This window comes from Leptopilina boulardi, unplaced genomic scaffold, assembly GCF_019393585.1.
Source record: "Leptopilina boulardi isolate dan_hultmark-lab unplaced genomic scaffold, ZJU_Lbou_2.1 LbouV2_368, whole genome shotgun sequence".
Taxonomy (NCBI): Eukaryota; Metazoa; Arthropoda; class Insecta; order Hymenoptera; family Figitidae; genus Leptopilina; species Leptopilina boulardi.
The window spans coordinates 165,603-190,956 of NW_026137938.1; the positions used below are offsets into that span (position 1 = coordinate 165,603).

The following is a 25,354-nucleotide window of genomic DNA, read 5'->3' on the forward strand; positions in this document are numbered from 1 at the left end:
TAATCTATTCTCAATAACTTCTACAGGTCTCTTCTCCCAGATTTTTTCTACAATTGATCCATCTCCCAGATTTTTTAGAGACTGACATAATTCCTTTCCCCATTTTGTTGGATTTCCATTTTTAATTCCGCGAATTTCCTCCGTGCAGAAAGCAATATTTTATAATAAAATTTCAAGTTAAAAAACTAAGGAATAAATTATTCATTTATTTGAAAGTTCAAAACTTTAGGCACACAATAAATGTATATTCTGACATACAGAATATAATAAGCTTTTTTAATATTATTATTAATAATATCTTCTTAACAACATTTATTTTAAATTCAATAAATACATTAATTATTTTTTAATGTTTTTTAAAATTTTATTCCAATGTAAATTTAAAAATTTTAAGGTAAAATATAGTTTTACCTTTTTATAAACTATATTTCAATTTAAAAAAAAAAAATTCTCCATTTTCTGAAAAACATTCCTTAGCTTTCAATGACCTTCTATGACCTTCTACAACCTTCGATAATCTTCGATGACCTTCAATTACCTTTTATGAATTTCAAGACCTTCGATGACCTTCAACATTACCTATGGACTCTATCAGTGAAACAGGGACCACCGATGACCTTCTATGACCTTCTATGACATTCGATGACCTTCTCTGAATTTCTATGACCTTCTGTGAATTTCCATAAATTACGATGACCTTCTATGACCTTCGAGAACATTCGATGACCTTCTATGAATTTCGATGACCTTCAAGAACCTTCAACAATATTACCTATAAACCCTGTCGGTAAAACAGGGACCACCCAACTGATGGTAAATTAGCACGGACTCAAACCCGCGAAATCTTCCTTACCGACTGAGATCGGTAGGTGGCTCAGAACCCGCCTAGCTATACTACTTATAAAGATTAGATCAAATAAAAATTAGTTTAAGCGGCGTTTAGTCCAAATAATAATTAGACCAGAAACAAATTATCTCAAATGATAATTATGGGAAATGGTGTTTAGGCCAAGTAATAATTAGGTCAAATAAAAATGAGACTAAAAAAGAATTAGATTACAGAAAATTTAGGCCAAGTGAAATTTAGGGCAGATAAATATTATATTAAATAAGAATTAGATTAAATTAAGATTATGCCAAATGAGAAGTAGGACAAATGAAGATTAGTGCAAATTAAGATTAGATTGAATGGAGATTAGGACAAATGATAATTAGGTCATATACAGATTAGGTCGAGTAATAATTAGTTCATACGACTTTTAGGCCAATTGAATTTAGGTCAATTAAGTTTTAGGCCATTTGAAATTTGGAGAAAATTCATGCGCCTCTTCACTGCAAAAAGATGTATCTTATTATAAGATACATTGGAAGCAAGTTACCAAAAAGTATCTTCCTATCCATCTTATATCTTAAGAAAATAATGCATTTTAAGTTGTTTTAGATATCTTAGAAGTAAAGTATAAAAAACATCTTAAAAAGGTGACCAAAACATCTTAAAATAAGATACTTCTTTTTGCAGTGTTAAACATGAATTATGAATTATTATTTAAATAAAAGTCAAATGTTAACATAGTTGTACTTCAGTAACAGCAAAAGTTACATTCCTGAAGTTGATCCATGAAGAAAGTAATGAATATTCTAATTGATTTATCCTTTCTTTACACATTTCAAGATTCAAATTTGTACAGGGCATCACAAAATCGTCTCCACCGGCATCCACCGACCCTTCAATATTTAAAAAAAAATAGAATATAATTAAATAATAAAGGTTAAATAAAGTGTAGTTATATTATTTTAGTCTATATGAGGTATTTCATATGAGAATACGGGGTCATGTCTCGGATTTTTCTCAAAATTCAGTAAATTGTAGTGATAGTAGTCCTAAATAAATGTACAAATTTTGAATTTGAATTTTTTAATATTTTTCAAGATATTTACAATAACAAATTTCAGCAATATTTTTTTGATTTACTTATAACATTTTTCCTGTTAAAAATAGAAAAAAATGTTGTCAATGTTTTTTACGCGAAAGATCTTAAACTTTTGGAAAAAAATTATTTAAAAAAAAATATTAATTTGTAACTAATTTGTTTAAAAAATAAAATTTGTTTCTAACTTTTAAACATGTTCTCCCTCATTTAGAAGCGCGAAAAAAATCATGAATATTGTTTAAGTCATAATAAATCGATGGTTAAATTTTTGAGATGGCATTATTTTTTGTTTTCGAGATATTAATTAATTAACTAACAAAAGTTAATAAAAAATGAAATATTTTACTAACAAATAAAATTAGAGTAATTTTAAAAACACCATTAAAATGCTTATCAAAATCCGCATCCAACGAGCCCTATATGAACTATTTTGGATAAACGGGTGTTAAATTAATAATTAATTAATAATTAATTCCACCGACCCCAGCGTCTCCACCCGCCACAGAATTTCCACCGTCACTAGTACAAGTTTAATACTAGGGGAGATTAGTCAGGGTTGGACAGTGGTCAGGGTTGAGCCATCGCGTTTATTTTGTTTCATCACACTAGATCCATCTGTCTTTGTATGTAAGTATTTGTTAGCAATGTCAGCAAACTTTTCACATACGTTGTAGTGAAGTGTGCGAACAATAAAGACGTATTATGCTATTATTTGAAGGTCATTATTAATCGTTTATCTGCATATTTCATTAATTTTCTACAGTGGCTCAACCCTGACTATACTATTTTTTCTTTTTTTTAATTGACTATAACTCCGAAACTCTTGGTCAAATAGTTTTACAATGTTCAGCAAAAACATTACATTTTAGTAGATCTTTCGAACCAAATGCGAGAAATCTCAAAATTCGGCCTACAGGGAAAGTTATAGAGAAAAGTCAAAACTATGTCCAACCCTGACTACACTCCCCTACAATGAAACAAACGAAATAAAAAATATTTATTATAAACTATCACAGCTCTTGTAAGTTTACTATAGCTTACCAAAAAAATTTCCAGAAATTACCGCATAAATTTCCATAAATTACCGAAATAAAATTTTTAATTGTCGTTCCCGCTATATATATTTTTGTAAATTACCAAAATTAAAAATTTTAATTGTGATTTATGCTTTTCATATTTTTATGAATTTTAGACAAAATTTCTATAAATTACCGCATAAATTTCCATAAATTACCTCGAAAATTTCCGTAAATTACCGAAATAAAATTTTTAATTGTCGTTCGCGATATATATATTTTTGTGAATTACCCCAAAAATTTCCATAAACATTTTAAATCAAATTTCAACTATTTTATAGAATTCAAAAAGCAAAGAAGTTTTTTTTTAATTTAAAAAAAATGAATTTATTTCTTGACACTTTATCTTTAAAAGTTTAAAAATATGTATTGATATTTGTCATTTCGAAAAAAAATATTTTTAAAATTTTAGACACCAAATCGTGCGCTACGCGGTTAATCACCTGTTACATCCCGAGCGAAAGGCGAGGTTGAATTTAATTTTAATTAATAAAATCAATTTTTAAATTTTGGAGGACTGGTAGGCTGATTAAGTCAAGTTGGTAAAGCTTGACCATTTATTTTTATGTGAGAACGTTTGTTCCTATCGATCCTACGGGGGTCGTCTTTTAATTTATTTTACTATTAAATAATTGCCTTGACACTTATCGTTGTTAATTTAAATATGAATTTAGGTATATGAGAATCTCAATGAAGAATTTTATTGATATAAATGTTGTATAATTTATTAATATAAATGAATCAAATCAAAATGTTACAATAATGTTTTATGTTAAAAGATGTTGTTACAAAAATTGTGAATTTTAAAATATAGTACTTACAATTACCTCTGTTTAGAGGGCAGAAACAAATATAAATTGACAAGTTGGCACTTGTCCTTGACGTTGTGAGTTTTTACAACTCCTGAAAAGGAACGGTTGAGACTTCCTCACAGTTTTTTAGTTCGTAAACTCCGAAATGCACACACGTCACGTTTGCAAAATCGTTAAATTGAGAATACACTAATACGACGATTAACAATAAAATTTAATAAATGACAAGCTTACAAATCTGGCGATGATGATTACTTGCTCTAATACCGAACCGAATAAACAAGCATCTTCCAATAGTACTACGCTCGAAAACTGTGCTTGCGCCTCGCTAAAGCATACATGAGTCATAAGTCCATTCGTTGCTAGAGAGTATTGTGCGTAATAGTGTCAAATGGCATAGGTATAATTTCTAGGAATTGCCTACCAACAGGCTTTCGATATTCAAGTCAAAGGTTAGCCTATGCTATTTGATACAAGTGAGAAATTGAACATTGCATAGAATTTTATACTTTATGCAGCTGCAAAAACAATTCCTAAGAATTAGCCAAAGAATTGCGTGGAAATCATATTAGGAAAGTTTTTATATTGAGCATTATTCATACTTTTGAATAATAGCGTTTTGTAATCTTAAAATATTGAAAATATGAGGTTTGTTATTTTGATAATAATAGGTAATTGAATTTTATATAATATTGCAAAAAGAAATAATTAATTTTGAAGAATTAGGGCGAAAACTAGTATAGATAGTTTTCGCTCTTGTTCAACAACCACACGCGATTCCTCAGCATAGCCCTTCTGTAGCGGGAGGTCACCTTCGGTGATGCATCTACTCGCTATATCTATATTCACATATCCATGCCTGTACGCACTATATCTATATACATTGTTTGCTCGCGTCGAGTTATAGCATGCAGGCAGAGATATGCATATATATAGATATAGACACACGTAATGATATATATGAGTCAATGCTTCAATATAATATTAGAAATAATTATAATTTTAGATTATCAATTTTGAAAGATTGAGAGTAAAGCTTTGTTTACTATTATTTTTACTACTTATTATATGCCTATATAAATGAAATATATTTTAATATATTTTTAAAATTTTTGTTACTGGGATGTAACAGTCCTCCCTCCTTAGAATTGTTCAACGTCCCGATTGAACATAGAACTGTTTTTGGCTGTTTTAAGTTTAACTAAAAGAATTTAATTTTATACGTGACGTTTAATAGCAATTCATTTACCATTCTTCCCACTCACACTATAAGGGTAACAATAGTGATTTCGATAGATTTTATTTACGGAAATAAGAACATTGCATGGCTAGGAAGCTATGTGCATTTTTCTATTACGCGTTTGTAGTGTATAGTGTAATGTGAGTAGTGTGTTATCAGTGATACCTCTAGTGCAGTGATCTCCATTCATATAAAGATGATCTCGTCTTCCATCTATGGCTATTGTCTCAATGCCAGGGCAATGATCTTGATTTTGTTATTTCGTCAACAAATACTCATCCTTGGGTGTCAAAGTGGGAGTAATTATGCATTAGTAATTAAATCGGCACCATGGAAAGAAGACGTGCTTCATCGGAGAATGTGAACTCTGAGGACTTCTTGGCAGGTAATTATAATTTCCAATCTTCATAATTTTATACTTTGTTTAAATTGTAAAAAAAATTATGTTTTAAATTTAACTGTTTCTATTTCAGGTCGAGTTCCTCCACGATGCCCGGTCACTTTGGACGAATTTCTCGACAGAGTCATGGTGCTTGGTGTGGTGTTACACCACAGTGTACAAATTTGGAGGCACCTTGACGATGTCATAGAAAGCAGCCGAGGGCCTATGCGTCGACGAGGTCGACCCAGCCGAACAGTCCTTGCAAGGACCAATCTTCTTGAGGCACAGCACACGGAGTTGGAAGAAGCTCAGAGAGAAGTGGGTGCAGTATCGCAGGAATTTGCAGAAATGACGGACTTCCTAAGGTTGGTTTTTACACACATTTTAAAACACATGTGCATTTACATATATGTAATAAATATATATATATATTCATAGAAAATTTTTTTTTGTTTTCAGTCGTCCTGATCGTCTTCCATCCTGCTACTGTGGTAGATGTGAAGTTGAACCACCCATTCTTTCTGAAGGTTTGTGTTTTGTGATTATAATTTTTATGTTCAGATTATGCATATATTCTATGTGATATGAATTAATTGTTTTATATTATTTTTCAGCTGTGAATGACAATGTCCAGAGGATCTCCCCTGAGGTGGTGCAACCTACACCACATTCTTCAGTGGAACTTTCTTCTTCCGTGATCCTTTCCGTCGGCGAGTCCGAAATGGAATTTAAGGACGAGATCATCGATGTGGAAATGCCACAGTTTGAAGAAGTTCTAGCGGAAAAGTGTGCGGGATCCTCTGGTGAACAATTTTTCCTTGAAAAAGACCCTCTCGAACTGTGCTCTAGTGACACTTTTAGTGATAGTGATAGCGGATAAGTGTAAACTCTCTTTTTTTTATATTTTTACTGTGTAAATATGCATATATTTTGGAATGCGTGTTTGTGTGTAAGTGTGATTTGTAGTGAAAATGTAAATTGTAGTGCGAATGTGTGTGTGTTTAATAAAATATTTTTATAATGTTTAAATTAATTTCACTTTTCTTATTTATTTACTTCCTTTTGTGCATGGTTCTTATTTTAAAAATTTTTACAAAACAATTTTTTTTTTAAATTTTTTACAATATTTAAGCAAAATAATAAAAAAATTGTTTATTGAATTTTATGTTTTTAATTAAAATAATATATATTAAATGTAACTTTTGAATGCATGTTAAATATAATAAAATTTTTGAAATAAAATAAATTTTTAAACTTAGTTTAAATATGAAAAGTATATAACATCATTTTTTAATATTCTGCTTTTATGGATTCAAACTTAAAATGTTGAAGTATAAAATACTGGAATTTTTGCTTGTGTTGATATGATCATCTCATTATCAAAATTGGCCAAATATACTTTTTTTTTTAATTTGATGCATATGTATACATACATATATTTTTTTTTATCTGAAAATTTAAATTTTGGCAATGTTTATTTTAATTTTTTATTTTAGTAGGCCAATTTTTAGATAATAGGGTGATCAATATTCAATTTGAATTAGGGTAACATAATGAGTAAAGGAGTTCACTCGCATAATAATACAATGCATCCTTATCGCATTTGTGGCAGTGGTTGTAGTCCATCGCTGTCCATCTTCATGCGTCTTCTCTCTTTCTTCATGCTGTTTCTCTGTCGCACGACAATACACTGGTGCTACACTTGTCTATAGATGATTCATGATGCACGATGCTGCATAGCAAAGGCCTTGATATATATATAGATATTTAAATCTGGTTGAATATTTTTCTTGATGATTTCGCATTGAATTTAAATTAAATTTACAAAATTTGTATGCGCGTTGTCCTCCCTCCTTAGAATTTTGAATCCTCCTTGATATAATTAGGAAAATTTTTAAATTTCTATTGTCCTGAATTAACATTTCTTATTCTTTGGCGTCTCTGATGTAAAGTTGTGCAGCAAGTATACACATATCGAGCTACAATCATAATAATTATGAACAGTATGACTCGGAAGACAATATAAATGTAGCTTTTAACTTCAGAAATCCATCCGATTAGTGGTAATTCCATCTGTGAAATAAAAAGTATTTTAAGAGTTTACATATGTATATTATTTAATTTTCATTAATTTTTATTTATTTATTTATATTTTTTTTTTAGAGGAAAAAAGATAAAATTTCTTTCGTCAGTCTGAATGAATTAAGTAAAATACTTTTTTTTTATCAAGGAAATTTCTTAAAACAGATAATTGTAATATTTTTTTTTTACCATACTTCTTGTGTTTCAAGCTTTTGTTGTTTTGACATACTTTATATCTCTTACCGCTCCATGACAATTCATGTTTGGAAAAATTATAATTGATTTATAACTATTCCAATTTACCCTTAGAAAAATCAAATTCCTCTATCCTTCCTTTTGGAAGAACGAAGGATTGTTGTATTTCTCCTTCCAAAGGTTTTGTCTGAAGATTTTCAGCCATTTGGTCCTAAATAAATAATTTCGTATTAGTAATAATTATAGATAAGTGATAAGTAAATTTTAGTTTCTGTACGTGTTTATTGAAAGAGTTTTTCATTTTTTTTGTCTCTAGAATGATGATAGTTTTATCTAAAATTTTATTAATTTTATAAGGTCTGTGATATTGGCTGATTAGTTTCATATTTTATTGCAATTTCTAATGCGGCGTCCAGAGTTAAGGGATTTTGAGTTTCTACTATTATAGATACGTTATCAGGTAGACCACGAATAAAAGCTTCTAACGCGCAATCATTCAAGGGCATCATCATATCTGCGGCATTTTGATATTTATCTCGTAAAGCAGCTTGCGCACCTGATAATAAAAAGGTTATTCTATCATAGAACTCACTAATGCTTTCCGTTCGGTACATTCGAATAGTAGAAATATCATATAAATACCAAGCATAAGTTTTTCTAGTAGCAAAACGTTGTTTTAAATGCTGTATTACTGCGTTTAAGTTTGGAAATATTTTGCCATGAGTGCTGTCTCTAGCCGCACCTTTTAAACGCGATAATATTGCCCTGATATACTGTTGTTCACAATTTTCGGGTACACTTGTTTTTCCATTTTCTATGTCTTGAATGAAATCTCTAACCGACATATTTTTTCCGTCAAATATTGGGATGTTTAATGTTGCTTGTTGTAAAACAAAACACTCAGTCATGGAGGTCATCATAGCTTCTGTCATTGTGCGATTTATTGTCCCAGTGCAATTAGGTCTATTGTCTGTCATTTTGTTTAACAAACGTATGGAATTTTGTTAAAAAAAATTAATTAAAAAAATTTTTTTTTTTGAATATGATTTAAAGCGTGTTTCCGAGATATAATACGATCCTAATACTCCCGAAATTTCAAAATTACCTCGAATTTAAATAAAATTTTCGTACACGAATTTTTAAGACTGTTCACTTAAGATCGGTTTATATCTAAAGATGCAGCCAATACACATTTCCTTATTAAATTAATTGGTAAAGAAAGGTCAATGATTAAACTTCTTTGATAATATTTCAATTGTTATTATATAATGAAAGAAACAAACAAAAATTTTCATTTTTTCTATTTGTCTTTTCAAAAAAAAAGATAAATATGGAGAGATTAAAAAAAAGTTCTTTTAATTTTATTAGAAGTGATAAGGCAACCATTCAAATAAAATAAAGAAACAATTCAAAATCAACTATTTCAAAATGTCAAATAGGATGTTGTAAAAAAATTAACAATTAAATACATGTATACAAAGATTATATTCAAGAATACCATTACAATTTACATTTATATATTAAATCTGTTTTTAAATGTTGTTTAAACTCAAACCTTCTTTATGCCTTAATATCGCCTCGTTTTCTAATTTTTTAAAAAGTTTTGATTTTTGGAAAATCACTCATGATAATAATAAGAAAAACATGACTAATTTAAGGAAAATTATTTTTAAAAAAATTGACTTAAAACAAATAATGATGTATAGATATGTAATCTTATGTTATTATTTTTTTTTAATTTGTTAAATAAAATAATTTTTATTTCAGGAATTTTAGAAAATGAAGGAAAGAATTTTTCGAATTCTACCTTGACAGGTGTGCCGTGCGGCACTAAGTGTCAATCACGAAACTGTCATGTGCCGAGCGGCACAAATGATCAGGTTCTAGCAGAATATTTTTTATTAATTTTTAACAATTCAAGAAGGCCCAATTAACAAGTGTGCCGTGCGGCACCAAATGTCAATAACCAGAAATACAATGTGCCGTTAGGCACCAAAGCAGTTCTCGCTTAGCCTTCTTAAACTTGTCAAAATCTTCAAGGATATTCTTAACAAATCAAAGGATATCAGACATGTTTGCCGTACGGCATAAAATGTCAACGTCAAAAACTGTAATGTGCCGGACGGCACTAAAACAGCTTTTGCTAACACCTTAAATTTATTAAAATATGAGGTAAATATTATAACAATTAAAGAAAATCAGACAGATTTGCCGTGCGGCATAAAATGTCAAAATCAAAATAAGTAATGTGCCGGACGGCACTAAAACAGACTTTGATATTTTCTTTAATAAGTTAAAATATATAAGGATATTATAATAATAATAAAAGAGAATTAAACAGATTTGCCGTGCGGCATAAAATTGTCACAATCGGAAAGAGTAATGTGCCAGACGGCACTAAAACAATTTCTGATAATCCCTTTAATATATTATAATAAGAGTTTTTTAGATAAGTGGAATACAAGAAAAAATAATAAAATATTTTTTTTTTTTTTAAAAAGAAAGGTAACAAATCCCACCGCTGCCACCAAATCAGCTGTTACATCCCGAGCGAAAGGCGAGGTTGAATTTAATTTTAATTAATAAAATCAATTTTTAAATTTTGGAGGAATGGTAGGCTGATTAAGTCAAGTTGGTAAAGCTTGACCATTTATTTTTTTATGTGAGAACGTTTGTTCCTATCGATCCTACGGGGGTCGTCTTTTAATTTATTTTACTATTAAATAATTGCCTTGACACTTATCGTTGTTAATTTAAATATGAATTTAGGTATATGAGAATCTCAATGAAGAATTTTATTGATATAAATGTTGTATAATTTATTAATATAAATGAATCAAATCAAAATGTTACAATAATGTTTTATGTTAAAAGATGTTGTTACAAGAATTGTGAATTTTAAAATATAGTACTTACAATTACCTCTGTTTAGAGGGCAGAAACAAATATAAATTGACAAGTTGGCACTTGTCCTTGACGTTATGAGTTTTTACAACTCCTGAAAAGGAACGGTTGAGACTTCCTCACAGTTTTTTAGTTCGTAAACTCCGAAATGCACACACGTCACGTTTGCAAAATCGTTAAATTGAGAATACACTAATACGACGATTAACAATAAAATTTAATAAATGACAAGCTTACAAATCTGGCGATGATGATTACTTGCTCTAATACCGAACAACGAGTAAACATATACTGTTCGAGATGCAAGAGTTACAGTCGTAATAATTTTAAAGTAACCGAAGGGTCAAACTCACGATGGTAATTTCACGTTATGAAACGAACTATGAAATGATTCCGGAGCAAATGACAAATGACAATGCATTTGCATGGGTTTTTATACTAGAAAATCATCCTCAGTGGGAGTAAATAAGTTCAAAGATCACCCCATCTCTAAGCTTGACTCTTAGATTTTCATAGAATTAAGACAATTCTCAGAACTTAGATGGACACCTGCATCCTGTATCGCATAGCGCAAGTATCGCTATTACATCGTCTACAAGCATCTTCCAATAGTACTACGCTCGAAAACTGTGCTTGCGCCTCGCTAAAGCATACATGAGTCATAAGTCCATTCGTTGCTAGAGAGTATTGTGCGTAATAGTGTCAAATGGCATAGGTATAATTTCTAGGAATTGCCTACCAACAGGCTTTCGATATTCAAGTCAAAGGTTAGCCTATGCTATTTGATACAAGTGAGAAATTGAACATTGCATAGAATTTTATACTTTATGCAGCTGCAAAAACAATTCCTAAGAATTAGCCAAAGAATTGCGTGGAAATCATATTAGGAAAGTTTTTATATTGAGCATTATTCATACTTTTGAATAATAGCGTTTTGTAATCTTAAAATATTGAAAATATGAGGTTTGTTATTTTGATAATAATAGGTAATTGAATTTTATATAATATTGCAAAAAGAAATAATTAATTTTGAAGAATTAGGGCGAAAACTAGTATAGATAGTTTTCGCTCTTGTTCAACAACCACACGCGATTCCTCAGCATAGCCCTTCTGTAGCGGGAGGTCACCTTCGGTGATGCATCTACTCGCTATATCTATATTCACATATCCATGCCTGTACGCACTATATCTATATACATTGTTTGCTCGCGTCGAGTTATAGCATGCAAGCAGAGATATGCATATATATAGATATAGACACACGTAATGATATATATGAGTCAATGCTTCAATATAATATTAGAAATAATTATAATTTTAGATTATCAATTTTGAAAGATTGAGAGTAAAGCTTTGTTTACTATTATTTTTACTACTTATTATATGCCTATATAAATGAAATATATTTTAATATATTTTTAAAATTTTTGTTACTGGGATGTAACACACCCATAAACTTAAATTTAAATAATCACAAAATTTTATAGCCAAAATGTGAATTTTTGATTTTTTAACTTTCATTAATTATTTAAATTTAAATTAAAACTATACTTTATATATACCAATCGATTTGTCTTGACGTATCGAATACGATTTTATTATATATATAACCTTAAATTTTTCTATTTAAAAAATTTTTTGATTAAAAAAAAAATTTTGGAAAAAAGACGATAAAAATTTTTTTTGTATTTTTTAAAATCCTTTGGTCAGTTTTGAAATATTAATATGATAAATAAGCCTACCAAATTTTACCCAAATCCATTAAAACTTGTTAAAGTTCTCGTCTAAACAAAAAAGAGATCCACACACACACATACACACACATACATACATCCAGACAATTGATCAGGATCTCATATAACATGTTTCTATATAGAGAAAAATTTATTTCCGCCAGTTTGAAAATTTTTATAAACGAATGGACTACAATGCTTCCTCCACAAGGAATCAAAAATAATAACATTATATACAACTGTATCAAAAATCATTTCCCAGTGGGCACACTTTTTCAACAGACGTCCTAAGGATATCTTTATGTGGACGTCTTTTGGACTTGTGACAAAAGACGTCTTAAAGACGACCTAAGAATGTTCTATGTCTTGGCCATTTGATTTCTTTAAGATGTCTTATACAGACGTCTTTTTTCAAATTTTGAAAATAGAAAAATTTTCATAAATATATAATGTTATTTTCTAAGTTAAACGTGAACTTAGAAACTGTTGAAGATTAAAGTTATTGGAATTCTTCTAAGTTAAATTTATTTCATTGAGATGTGACATCGTAAACTTTGTAGAGGTTTACACAGGAAAAAAAGTCTTACTCTGAGCATAGTCTAATTTTTAATTTTGATTAGAAAGTAGTTGATAACTAGTATCAATCACAAATAATGGTTTTAAAATAAGCCGTTAAGGTCTTAATGAAAAACGAGATATTAAGGGGTTATATACAGTCAGGCGCTCAAAAAAAATGCAGTTTTTCGGTATTTTTTTTTTCAAAGGAATATTTATTTATATAACCAGAAGTTTTTCTACATTGTTTTACATGTTTTTAAGTTTAAAAAAATATATTTAATTTGTAAAAATATTATTCTTTTTGGCCTCTATATCCAATCTCCCAAAGGTCCTCGAAAAAAAGTGGTCCGCGGTGAACATAATAGCAATTGACAGAATCATCTGAAATCAAAAAGTCAAAAAGATTCTGTTATTGTATTAAAAAATGTAGTCCTTAATCGAAGGAATTAAAAAAATATCACTTTTTGATAAAATGGCAAGTTCTAGAAAAAAAAGATTCATTTTCATGGAAAAAAATCGACTTCAAGTGTTGATTAAAATTATAATTTTAATTTTATTTAAAAGATCTTCGATTAAGGACAGCCAAAAGTAGTTATTTAGCTTGTGTGAAAATTAGAGCTAAATCGGTTCAGTGGTTTTCGAGAAATCGTGTTCACCGATTTGAAAAACATAGTTTTGAGAAAAAGCGATTTTAAGTTTCACAAACAGTTTACATTAAGTTAAAATTTTTTTTTCATACTTACATTGAATCGTCTATTCCAGGACCATATAATGTATCTTCCATTCCAATTGCAGACTCAGGTATACGACAATTATATGTATATATATATATTATATGTATACGGCGCGCCTTTCTAGTTTTGTCTGTAACTTCGAAAATATTTCTCGAATCTTAATAAAAATTTTCTTCACAACAGACAAATATATATACTTTAAGAAAATGCAGCAAAAAAATCGATTTTTTGAAAATCGTGACTGTATATAACCCCTTAATATGACAAATATTTAGTTCTATTAGATTCAAAACAAGTCTTTGTGGTCTTGGACTCAATACAAAATTTTATTCGATAGAAATGAAACGTTAAAAGTCTTCAATCAAGCCCAAGAGGTCTAGATACTAGTGAGTTGTAACTAGACGTACAACAAAAGTGCCCGAGTGTAAAGTGTCATAGACGCCTTTCCAAAAATGTGACGCGTCTATAGTTAATCGGCACTAAATGAATTAATTCAAAAGACTCACATCTTCATTCCTGTATAAAAAATTTAGACACTATTTTTATAAAACATTTTCATATCATGAATTGTTTGTGTCCTATAAATTCAGTTTTAATTGTTATGAGTGTGATAATAATGTTATATATACAACATAATTTTGTTACAATTTTCTCACAAATATAAAAATATATAAATTATATACAAAAATAAATTTGTTTCTTTATGTTTTATATATATATAAAGTATGATTTATATCAATAAAATGTTGTCTGATGTTTCAAAACTTGTGTAAAATTTCAATAATATGGTGTGGACAGGTTTCATAAAAGTTTAGGTTATGTTAGCTAATTTTATACCGCGCAGTGGCTTGATTTAAGCCCAGGTTCGGGCTTGTGGCTACTTTCTATTTCAAAAGGTAGCTTATTGTTAGCCCCTACAGTAGGCTTAAAGTAAGACTTATGCTATGAGCGAGTTAGAAACTATATTCGGTCTAGTTTGTGTCCCATATTGAAACTAGCTTCTTTTCAGGTTTGAAACAAAACTTATTTTTTCCTGTGTATATCTGGCTTCAATGGCTGAGGTGTTTAAGGCGCAATGCTTCAAGCCCAAGATATACGAGTTCGATCCCAGCTTCATAGACATTTTCTCATTAATTCTGTATAATTTTAAAAATATAAAGTAAAACTTAAAATAAATTTAATACAACATTAATGTATTTTAACTTACAAGTAACGCTACCCAATTGTTAATCAACGATTGAGATCGGACTATGGGCATTTTGCACAGAATCGAAAAAAATTTGACACGTGTATTTTTATTTTGGCAGACATGATGCTTTAAGGGTTGAAAATGAGGATTGAAATATTTGGATTTATTATTACCACATATACAATAAAAATCACTATTACACAACAACACCATGAAAAAATCCCGAGTTGGACCTTTATCATATGTATTTTGATACGCTGAACACGAATCTGGAGTCAGATTTGTTCCATCACGTCAACAGTTTTTCCTAACCTCAAAAAACATGTCGGATTTCAAGGGTAAGCGGAATGTTTTTAAAGTTTAATGGTTTTACATTTAGTATCTGGATGTTTTTTTGATCCCTTATTACGAATATGAAGTTAAAAACTTTAAATCCAATATGGTAAAATTAAAATTTTCAAAGAATATAATGGCGGATCCAATATGGCGGACGAATTTTTAAAAATTGTTAGATTTTAATGAAATTTATTATCTAGGGGTTTTTGGGGTCGCTGATTACGAATTTAAAGTCCAATTTTCACAATTCTACGAATTTCTCAGTTTTTTTTGTTATAATTGAGTGTAAACTGCATGTCATCCAAGAATTGAGACAGATACATGTTCTAGCCGATTCATTATTTAGTCGATTCCGTTGTTTTCTTATAATTAATCCAGCCTTTGAAAATAGACGTTCTGCCGGTGCAGAAGTCGCTTGAATGCTGAAGAGATCTCTGGCCATGCGACTTAAATTAGGATAGATATTTTGATTTTGCTTCCACCAGAGTCCAATGTCTGTCTTCCTGTCAGCGAATGGTGCTTTCAAATATCCATCAACTTCTTCACGCCATGCAGGTACAGAAACCTGTTCGAAAAATGAGAGAATATTAAATTCATCTTTATCGTTTTCATTAGCGCTTGCATTGTTGTCATGTGGCGATTGGAAGTTATCTTCTGGTTGATTTCTAGATTTTTTTGGTGCGTATAAATCTTCAAAAATTTTATTAAATTTTTTTAAAGAGTCAGAAGCCATTTCACGACCCCATTTTGTCTTCTGAAACATTTCGTATTTAAATCTAGGATCTAGAATTAAAACTGAACTGTAGACCCAATTGAATTTTCGGTAATGTTTCAAAATTTTGTCTATAGCAGTCTCAAGAGAATCTCGAAGTTTCATTTCGACTACAGTTCTGTTTGGATTTTGATATACACGCGTTATTTAATTTTCCAATTTGTCCAGTAGTAAATTCAGTCCACGTACGACCAGAGATAGAGTGATATAATTTTCCCCGCAGAGAGTTGTTGACAATGACTTGAAATATTTCAAAGGTGTGCGAATAGTTGACAAAAATGTGCACTCGGCATTCGTAAGAGCGTAAGATTTCAATTTTGGATCACTGTTACAAAGAAACTCCAAAGCCGGTCTCATCGGAAGAGCTCTGTCAATCATTTCGAAAGATGAGTTCCATCTTGTTGCCACGTCGAAAAGTAGAGACAACATTTTTACTCCCATCACATCGCAGGCAGATTTTAACTTTTCTCGAAGTTGTTCGGATTTTTTCATTTTTTTAAACAGATTCCTCAATCGAACCATGACCTTTGAACCGCTGGTATTTTCTTCTTCGCTCTCTTTTTCATCACCATCTAATCCATCGACAGAATCGCAGTCGTCATCTTCCAATTCTTCAGAATTTTCTTGATTATCATCAACTGCAAGTTCACGCAACAAATCTTGAGCAGCTAAGTTGATGACGTGTGCAACACAATGATAATGTGCATCTTTAGAATCAATATTTATACCAAAAGTTGTCTTAATTAGCATCGAAAGTTGTTCTATAAAAGTCGTGTTCACTGCCGCGTTGTCGACAGTTATTCCTTGTAGTTTATGTACTAATCCCTTTTCTTTCAGAACTTCTAAAAATAAATTGGCGATGTCTCTTTCCGTGAGCTTACCATTCGATGGTACAAAGTCAATTACCAAGGCCCTCAGAATCCAATTTTCATCGATAAAGTGACCAGTAATGCCGCAGTATGATTTCCCTCGAATCGATGTCCAGCCGTCAGCGGTAAACGATATTTTAGAAGTGTTATTTTCCAAAATTTCTAAAACAATTTTTTTTGTTTCTTCGAAGTGAGACAGAAATAATGATTTCAATTTATTGCGTTGAGGTAACTGTGCTGTATTATTTAGATACTCAAAAACACTTCTGGATTCAGCGTCGTCGAAAAAGTTAAACGAGAGGCATTTCTTTGCACACATTGTCACCAATAAACGTTCAAAGTATTCTTGGTTGAAAATAATCTATAAAATATAAGGGAAAATTCAAAATTTCTGAAAGATAATTTTAATAATATTAATTTTAATAATAAATTTAATTAATTTAACAATTTGTCTCAACATTTTTATTATATTTCATTGCCAATTATTTTCTACGTTTTTTATAATTTTAAACAATCAATTACATGAATTTTGAAAAATTGTAATTTTTTAAAAAAATAAATTTATAAAATGATAAAAAATTTATATATTTTTAATTGTATTAATAGAAAATTATTTTTATCTTAAAAAATACTAAAAATAAAACTGGTATACGTCTAGTTCCTCCCCTTAATTATCAAATTAATTCTAGAAATTATATACAAAATCATAAAAATTATTATAAAAACTACCCCAAAATTTTTAATTGTAGTTTATCTTTATTATAAAATAAAAAAATTAATTTGTTTTTAATTATAACGAATTTAAGAAATTATGTCAAACTATAGAAATTATTTTTAAAAAAATTTACGTCTAAAGATTATTCAGTTAGAAAGGAGCTATTAAAAAATAAATATTAGAAAGAATAATGACTTCGTATTATTAACCTTTTTTTCTACAGCACCCGATGAGTTGCAACCATAAATGTCTTTGTATATTTCATTGTGGTGATTTTCTAAATGCCGCATCAGTCCAGTAGTGTTACAATTCTTCGTTTTAATCGTTCGTTCTATTTTTTCTTTGCGGCAAAGTTTGCAAACTCCTTCCTTGTTTCTTAAGTCGACATTTTTAATTTCAAAATTCATTTTCAATCGTTTACTGCGTTCACCTTTATTTTCAATTCCACTGCTTTTAAAATTATATTTGTTAATCAGAGAAAAATAAAATTTTAATTCATAAATATATTGTTTTTATTGGCATATTAAAAAGAAAAAAAAATTGTAAGTAGATATACGAAGAGAAATTGTTTGCCTGTCTGACAACGAATCAAATTTTCTTTTTTCGGAATTCGATTTCTCCATTATTCAATGTGCACTAATTGTTGTTATTAATAAAAACTCAATTTATAGTAATAGAAACTTGATTTGTTAAGAAAAGTTCGTTAAAATTCAAAAAAAACTTCCATCTGTCAAAGTGACAGTTATCAAAATCAATATTGTTTTAAATATCGCTTGTCTCATTAGATAAAACAAGACTACAGGTTATTGAAAAACAAATGAAAATTCAATAATTTGACAACAAGATAATTTCAATAACAATCGATAACATTCAATAATCAAGAATATTGCATCTCGACGTGCATCACTAGAAATTTCCGTAAATTACCAAAATTATAATTTTTAATTGTGATTTATGCTTTACATATTTTTATGAATTTTAGACAAAATTTCTATAAATTACCGCATAAATTTCCATAAATTACCTCGAAAATTTCCCTAAATTACCGAAATAAAAATTTTTAATTGTCGTTCGCGCTATATATATTTTTGTGAATTACCGCGAAAATTTCCATAAATTACCGCAGAAATTTCCGTAAATTACCAAAATTATAATTTTTAATTGTGATTTATGCTTTACATATTTTTATGAATTTTAGACAAAATTTCTATAAATTACCGCATAAATTTCCATAAATTACCTCGAAAATTTCCCTAAATTACCGAAATAAAAATTTTTAATTGTCGTTCGCGCTATATATATTTTTGTGAATTACCCAAAAAATTTCCATAAACATTTTAAATCAAATTTCAACTATTTTATAGAATTCAAAAAGCAACAAATTTTTTTTTAATTTGTTTAAAAAAATTATAAATAATTTTTCGACCCACCATGGATATTTATTTCTTGACACTTTATCTTCAAAAATATGTATTGATATTTGTCATTTCGATAAAAAAATATTTTTAAAGTATCAGACACCAAATCGTGCGCTACGCGGAGAATCACCCATATATATCTCGGAACTTTTAAGAAAAAAATACAATATGGTTATTAATTATTATTTAACAACAAATTTTAACTCAAAATTATTTTTTTCCAAAATTGTAAAATTGGATCTCTCCAATTTGGGTGTAATAAATTTTAAATATATTTTTAGTTCTGTTAAAAACTAGTTTTTAGTTTGAGGTTATGTTAATGGGTTGAACCTCCTTAATATTATATTTGTAAATACAATAAAAAATATATTAATTATATTCAATACATTTTTGAAAATAATTTTTTTAAATAAATTTTGTTTTTTGCTTCCTCGTGGAGGAAGCTTTGTAGTCCTTTCTTTTATAAAAATTTTCAAAGTGGCGGAAACAAATTTTTTTCTATATACCCAGACAGCACCGTTTTTCGCAGGGAGTTCGCGGGGAGTTCCCCGTGTTAAGTTCGGAAACTAAGTTGGGGAGCTTCAGGGGAAGTTCAGGTGAGCTCTATATGTCCTCGGTTTTATAACTCGCGGTGCGAAGTTCAGGATAGTTATCCGATTAAGTTTGCCGAAAAATTGTGGATAAAAGTTTAGGAAATATTAAATTTTGAGTTTTACAGAAATTTGCTTTGTAAATTTCTTTAAAACTATCTCCAGAAAGTACTCTAAAGATATATAGACAAATTTCCTGTAAAATTAAAATGCAAGTTTTCAGTGAATTTTATAAGGTAAGTTTATTATAAATGTTTTATAATATTTATTAAATAAAAGTAAAATTAAAAAAATTTATTTTTCCCTATTGCGCTTTCTTTTATTTTTCCCCAACATTAACGGCGCAATTTTCGGAAATAAATTTGGAGGAGCTGAGGATTGAACCCGGACGCGCAACACAACAGCCAAGAACCCTAACCACTAACCTAACCAACGACCTGAAGGTGGGTAACTTTCGGGTCTTTATAAGCTGCAAGCCTTGTCGTCATCAGTTGACACGAATGGCGGGAAAATTTAAAAATGTTTTCAACGAAATATTTTTAAATTCTATTATTAAATTAGTGTCATAATTAAAAGGGCATTGAAATAATATTGCAATGTTAATATTAATATTATTTGTGAAACTAGCAGCTATATAAAACGATTTAAGGTAATTCTTTAAAAATGAAATTTATTAAATACTGAATCTCGTTATAAAAAATTCTGGACTTGTCAAATTTTTATTAAATTATTATTCAATTAAAAGTAACATAATTAGAAAAACTTTTTGAACATTTATCAACGTATGTTTATGGCTTTTATCATTAATTAATTAATTAAATTTACCGAGATGTATGGTGGACATTTAAATCGTCAATTTGTAATTTGATAAATTAATTTAAAAATTAAAGTATCTGCATTTTATAATAAATATTTATAATTATTTGTCAATAATAATATAAATTATTTATAATAATTGTAAATAAATTTCTTGCATTCTTTAAATCAAAATTTTTTATACAACGCAATGTTTTTTCATATTTTTTATAATAAAAAAACATATCTGTATTAAAACACACTGTAACACGTCGTATAATATATATAGTAATTTAAAAAAATTTATGTATTTACAAAAATTGATTCAAAATTCGCACCGCGAGTTATAAAACCGAGGACATATAGAGCTCGCCTGAACTTCCCCTGAAGCTCCCCAACTTAGTTTCCGAACTTAACACGGGGAACTCCCCGCGAACTCCCTGCGAAAAACGGTGCTGTCTGGGTAGAAACATGTTATATGAGACCCTGATCAATTGTCCGGATGTATGTATTTATTGTCTTTTTTCCAAAATTTTTTTTAATCGAAAAAATTTTTAAATAGAAAAATTTAAGGTTATATATAATAAAATCGTATTCCTTACGTCAAGACGAATTGATCGATATATATAAAGTATACATTTGAGGTAAATTTAAAGAATTAATGAAAGTTAAAAATCAAAAATTCACATTTTGGCTATAAAATTTTGTGATTTTTTAAATTGAAGTTTATCTATGAAATAATTCTATTCCTTGCATAAAAACAAATCGATTGGTATATATAAAGTATACATTTGAGGTAAATTTAATAAATTAATGAAAGTTAAAAAAAAAAAATTCCCATTTTAGCTGAAAAATTTTGTATTTATTTAAATTCAAGTTTAAATATAAAATAATTGTGTTCCTTGCATTGCAACAAACCGATATAATTGTAAACAATTATAAATTATATATTATTTTTCATTAATTTTTAGAAATTTCAGCTAAAATGTGAATTTTTGATTTTATAACTTCCATTAATTCTTTAAATTTAATTCAAATCTATAGGTACTCAAATGTTTATATTATTATTATATTATTTTTGTATGTTTATTTCAATGTTAATGCTTTCTCCACGAGGAAGCAAATTTTTTTGCTGATCGTAAAGAGGAAGCAAAATTTTCATGTAATGAACATCTGAATTTACAACTTGTTTAGATTATATTTTAATAATTTATCATCTTTATTATGTATTATTACAATATTATTCATTATAATTATATCTATAATATTGTAATATTTAAAGAATTATTATTCTACATTATAGAGATGATAAATCATTAATATAACGTAAAAAAACAATATTTACTATAATTATATTTTCAAAAATATGTTGAATATATTATGCTTTTATTTTATATTTTTATTGTATTTATAAATATAGGTTATTAATTTAATAAAGATAAAAGTTTATAAATTCATTACAAAAATACATTTATTTAAATTATCAGAAATATATATAAATTGAAATAATATATGTGTATTACATTTATTAACAATAAAAGCAATGGATATGGTTTTTATATAAAATAAAAATAATTTTATAATTATATTAAAAATATATAAGTAACACTGGGTTACAAAAAAATGGTCAAGTCGTGTTTATTTAAAATTTTTTGTGTTTATTGAAAGTTTAGGTGTCACTGAACAAGAATATACCCAAAAAAAAATTTTCCATTCGGTCAGTTCCGTAGAAAACGAGATTAAAGTGTCAAAAAATCGCCTTTTTAGCACTTTTTGAAGCGTTGTAAAATGAAAACGCAACAAGATAAAAATCTTCACAAGGACTTGAATGAAAGCTTAAACCTTCAACTTTGAGTCCCAAAACTGAAAAGTGAATGATAATTGCGCAGAAAATTTATATAACATGAAATGAATATCTCAAATAGTCAAAATAGTTGGGATAGAGAGCACTTGTTAAAAATCGATTTTCATTAACGAATTTATTTGGAACTTGTTATTTGGAAGTTTTCAACGTTTCTATTGACGTTTCGAAAGTTGGATTTAAAAAATTCAAAATGGCGAATTAAAATTGGCGTTCAAATATTTCAAAAATGGAGTGAATTTTTTCGCAACTTGTTCCTCGGGGGATTTTGGTGACGCTGATAACGAATCTGAAGTTTATTTTAAAGAATAAAAAATGACGGATACAAATTTTTATTTGATTTTAATAAAACTTGGATTTTAAATGTTTTTTGGGCTTGTGGTTACAAATCGGAACTCAAAAATTTAAAATACAAAAATATTAATGAAGACATTGTAGTTTTTAATTTTAGCAAAACTGGTTAAATTAAAATTTTTACAGAAATTATTCTACAATAGAAGTTTTGTAATTCACGTATTAACATTTTATTTGAATCAATAAAGTTTTATTTGTTGAAGAGCCAGAATCCATTTGATGTGGATTTACAGTATGCATAACAATTAATGCTCAAGAGAGAAAACTCAAAAATAAAGATTGAAACATCTTAAACATTGTTTGCGAAACTGATAACGGATCGTCTCTTGCGCTTATGAGTGACGTACGTGCCAGAACGACCCAAAGACCAAATATAGTCTCCCATCATAGCGGTATCCCAGTGTCCTTGGTATCTTTCTTCCATTTCCGCATAATTTTCACTTTTTTTATTTCCGAGAAAATTCTCCACTACCAGTCTAAAAGCTTGCCAAGCATTTTTCTCTTTTGCTGTCATTACTTCTTCCAGCTTCGTCGACTTTAACATTTGTCGAACTTGAGGGCCTGTAAATACACCTGCTTTTATTTTAGCATCTGATAGCTTGGGAAACATTGCTCTTATCGCAAGGAATGCTTTTGATGTGCTACTTAGAGCCTTGACGTATTGCTTGATTAGACCCAATTTTATATGTAAAGGTGTCAATAAAATTTTCAGAACTTCTACAAGTGGATCATGAATGACATTGTAGCATCCAGGGGTCAGGTGTGGTCTTGCTGGCCAGTCGCGTTTGATGAAATGTTGTGAATCAGCCCTACTATCCCAAAGACACAGGAAGCAAGAATGTTTTGTGTAACCCCCTTGTAATCCAAGTAAAAATCCCAACATTTTAAAATCACCGCACACATCCCACTGGTATTTTTCGTAATTTATTTTCTTCAGCAAAAGTTTGACGTTCTGATAGTCTTCTTTTAAGTGGACTGAGTGTGTCACAGGAATTGCAGGATACTTATTTCCATTATGCAGTAACACTGCTTTGATACTTTGTGAAGAACTATCGATAAATAACCTCCAGTCATCAGTTACATGTGAAATTCCAATTTTTTCAAAAAGTCCGTCAACATTAGAACAAAAGCATAACTTTTCATGCATTTCAAAAAATTCTGCAAAATCTTCATGTCTTTGCCTGTAGGTAGTAATTTTGCAATCATTTTCCAAAAGATTCCACTCTTTAAGTCTGGAAGCTAAAGTTCTGCATTTGATTTAGTCAAGTTCAAATCTCGAATCAAATCATCCAGTTCTTTTTGATTTGGAAAATGTGGTTGCTTACTTGACTCATCTTTATCATCCATGTTATCATCAAAAAAGCAATCATCATCATCATTTCTTAATAAAACTGAATGGCATGCTTCAGTGTCACTGTAGAAAAAAGTTTAATAATTTTAGTTATTTCAGGAATCACTTTCTAGTTATTTGCAATCTCTTAGATTAAATTCAGAAGCTATATAGCTGTTTTCACGGGGAAAAATAAAATATGCTTGGTCCGGGATAAAAGTAGGGATTTTTAAATAGATATATATTTGCGTCTGCGCAGAACTTGTAAACTAAGATCAACCAATCATAAATCTCCTTTTTATCTTTTTATTCCTCCTCGTGAAAACAGCTTTTCGTCCTAGAATGCAAAAAAAACCTTTCCCTCACAATTGTGTAAATTAGGAACCGAATTAAATTATTATGTATTTTACATTTTAATGTAAGTTACGAAGTTACCTATTTTTACATTGCTCATCTTCTTCTACGAGCATTTTAGTTTGAGGACGGTTAGGAACAGGAAGTATATCGCTATGTGGTATAGGAGAGGTTACTGAAGAAATATTTGGATAAACTACATCACTGTGACGATCATTTTTTTTTGCATAAAAATTTGAAACGTCGACTAAACAGAAGTAGCAATCATCCTCATGATTGGTCGGCTCTCTCCACATTGCGGGAATTGCAAAAGGCATTGCTCTTCTAGAACCTCGCAGCCATCCTTCTAAAGTTGATCGACAACTACCACAATAAACATGAGGAACCCAAGGTTTATCTTGAGAACTTATGGAAAATCCAAAATAAGCTTCATATGCTTCTGAAAACTTGGTTCCAACAACTATTTGATGCTTCTTCTGCTGCTTTTTAATCAAATGACCACAAACATAACAAAATAAATCTGGAGATAGTTTGCAGGGCATTTTTACTGACTTATATTATCATAAAAAGTATTTTTTCACTCGCAATATAGCAATTATAATAACAATTTCTTAGGCTTCAAATGACTTTTTACGATTCATATATTCGATTCATATATTTACGATCATATATTCGCTTTAATATATATAAAAAAAAATTTTTTTTTGAATAAAATGAATTTTTGATAAAAGTAAAATAAAAAATTTTTTTTCAAGATTTTCAAAAATCCTCTTGACAATTTTGAGATATTAATATGATATACATACCCATCAATTTTTAGCCAAATTCGTTAATACCTCTTCGAGTTACCGTGTTCACAAAAAGTGATCCACACACACACATACACACACACACATCCGGACAATTCATCAGGTACTCATATTTGACATTTATAAATAGAAATAAATTTGTTTGAAGCATTTTTAAAAATTTCAAAAATTAAAGGACTACAAAGCTTCCTCCACGAGGAAGCAAAAACACTAAATTTATTAATAACGAAATTTTTGAAACGCTAAATGCGACTACAATTGTATCAAAAATAAATTAAAAGGGATGATAAGAAAGATTCTTAACTAAAAACAAAT

At 29.0% G+C, this 25,354-nt stretch overlaps 1 protein-coding gene across 1 annotated transcript; it reads right to left on the reverse strand.

Moving 5' to 3' along the window:
* Positions 1-15,413: 15,413 nt before the first annotated feature.
* Positions 15,414-16,049, reverse strand: LOC127287303 (uncharacterized). The gene has a single exon (XM_051314137.1). It carries the CDS (start codon positions 16,047-16,049, stop codon positions 15,414-15,416), a length of 636 nt encoding a protein of 211 aa, XP_051170094.1.
* Positions 16,050-25,354: the final 9,305 nt, after the last annotated feature.

Coding starts and splice junctions, on each gene's coding strand:
- LOC127287303 (XM_051314137.1), bottom strand. CDS start 16,049: ATGAAACTTCGAGATTCTCTTGAGACTGCTATAGACAAAATTTTGAAA.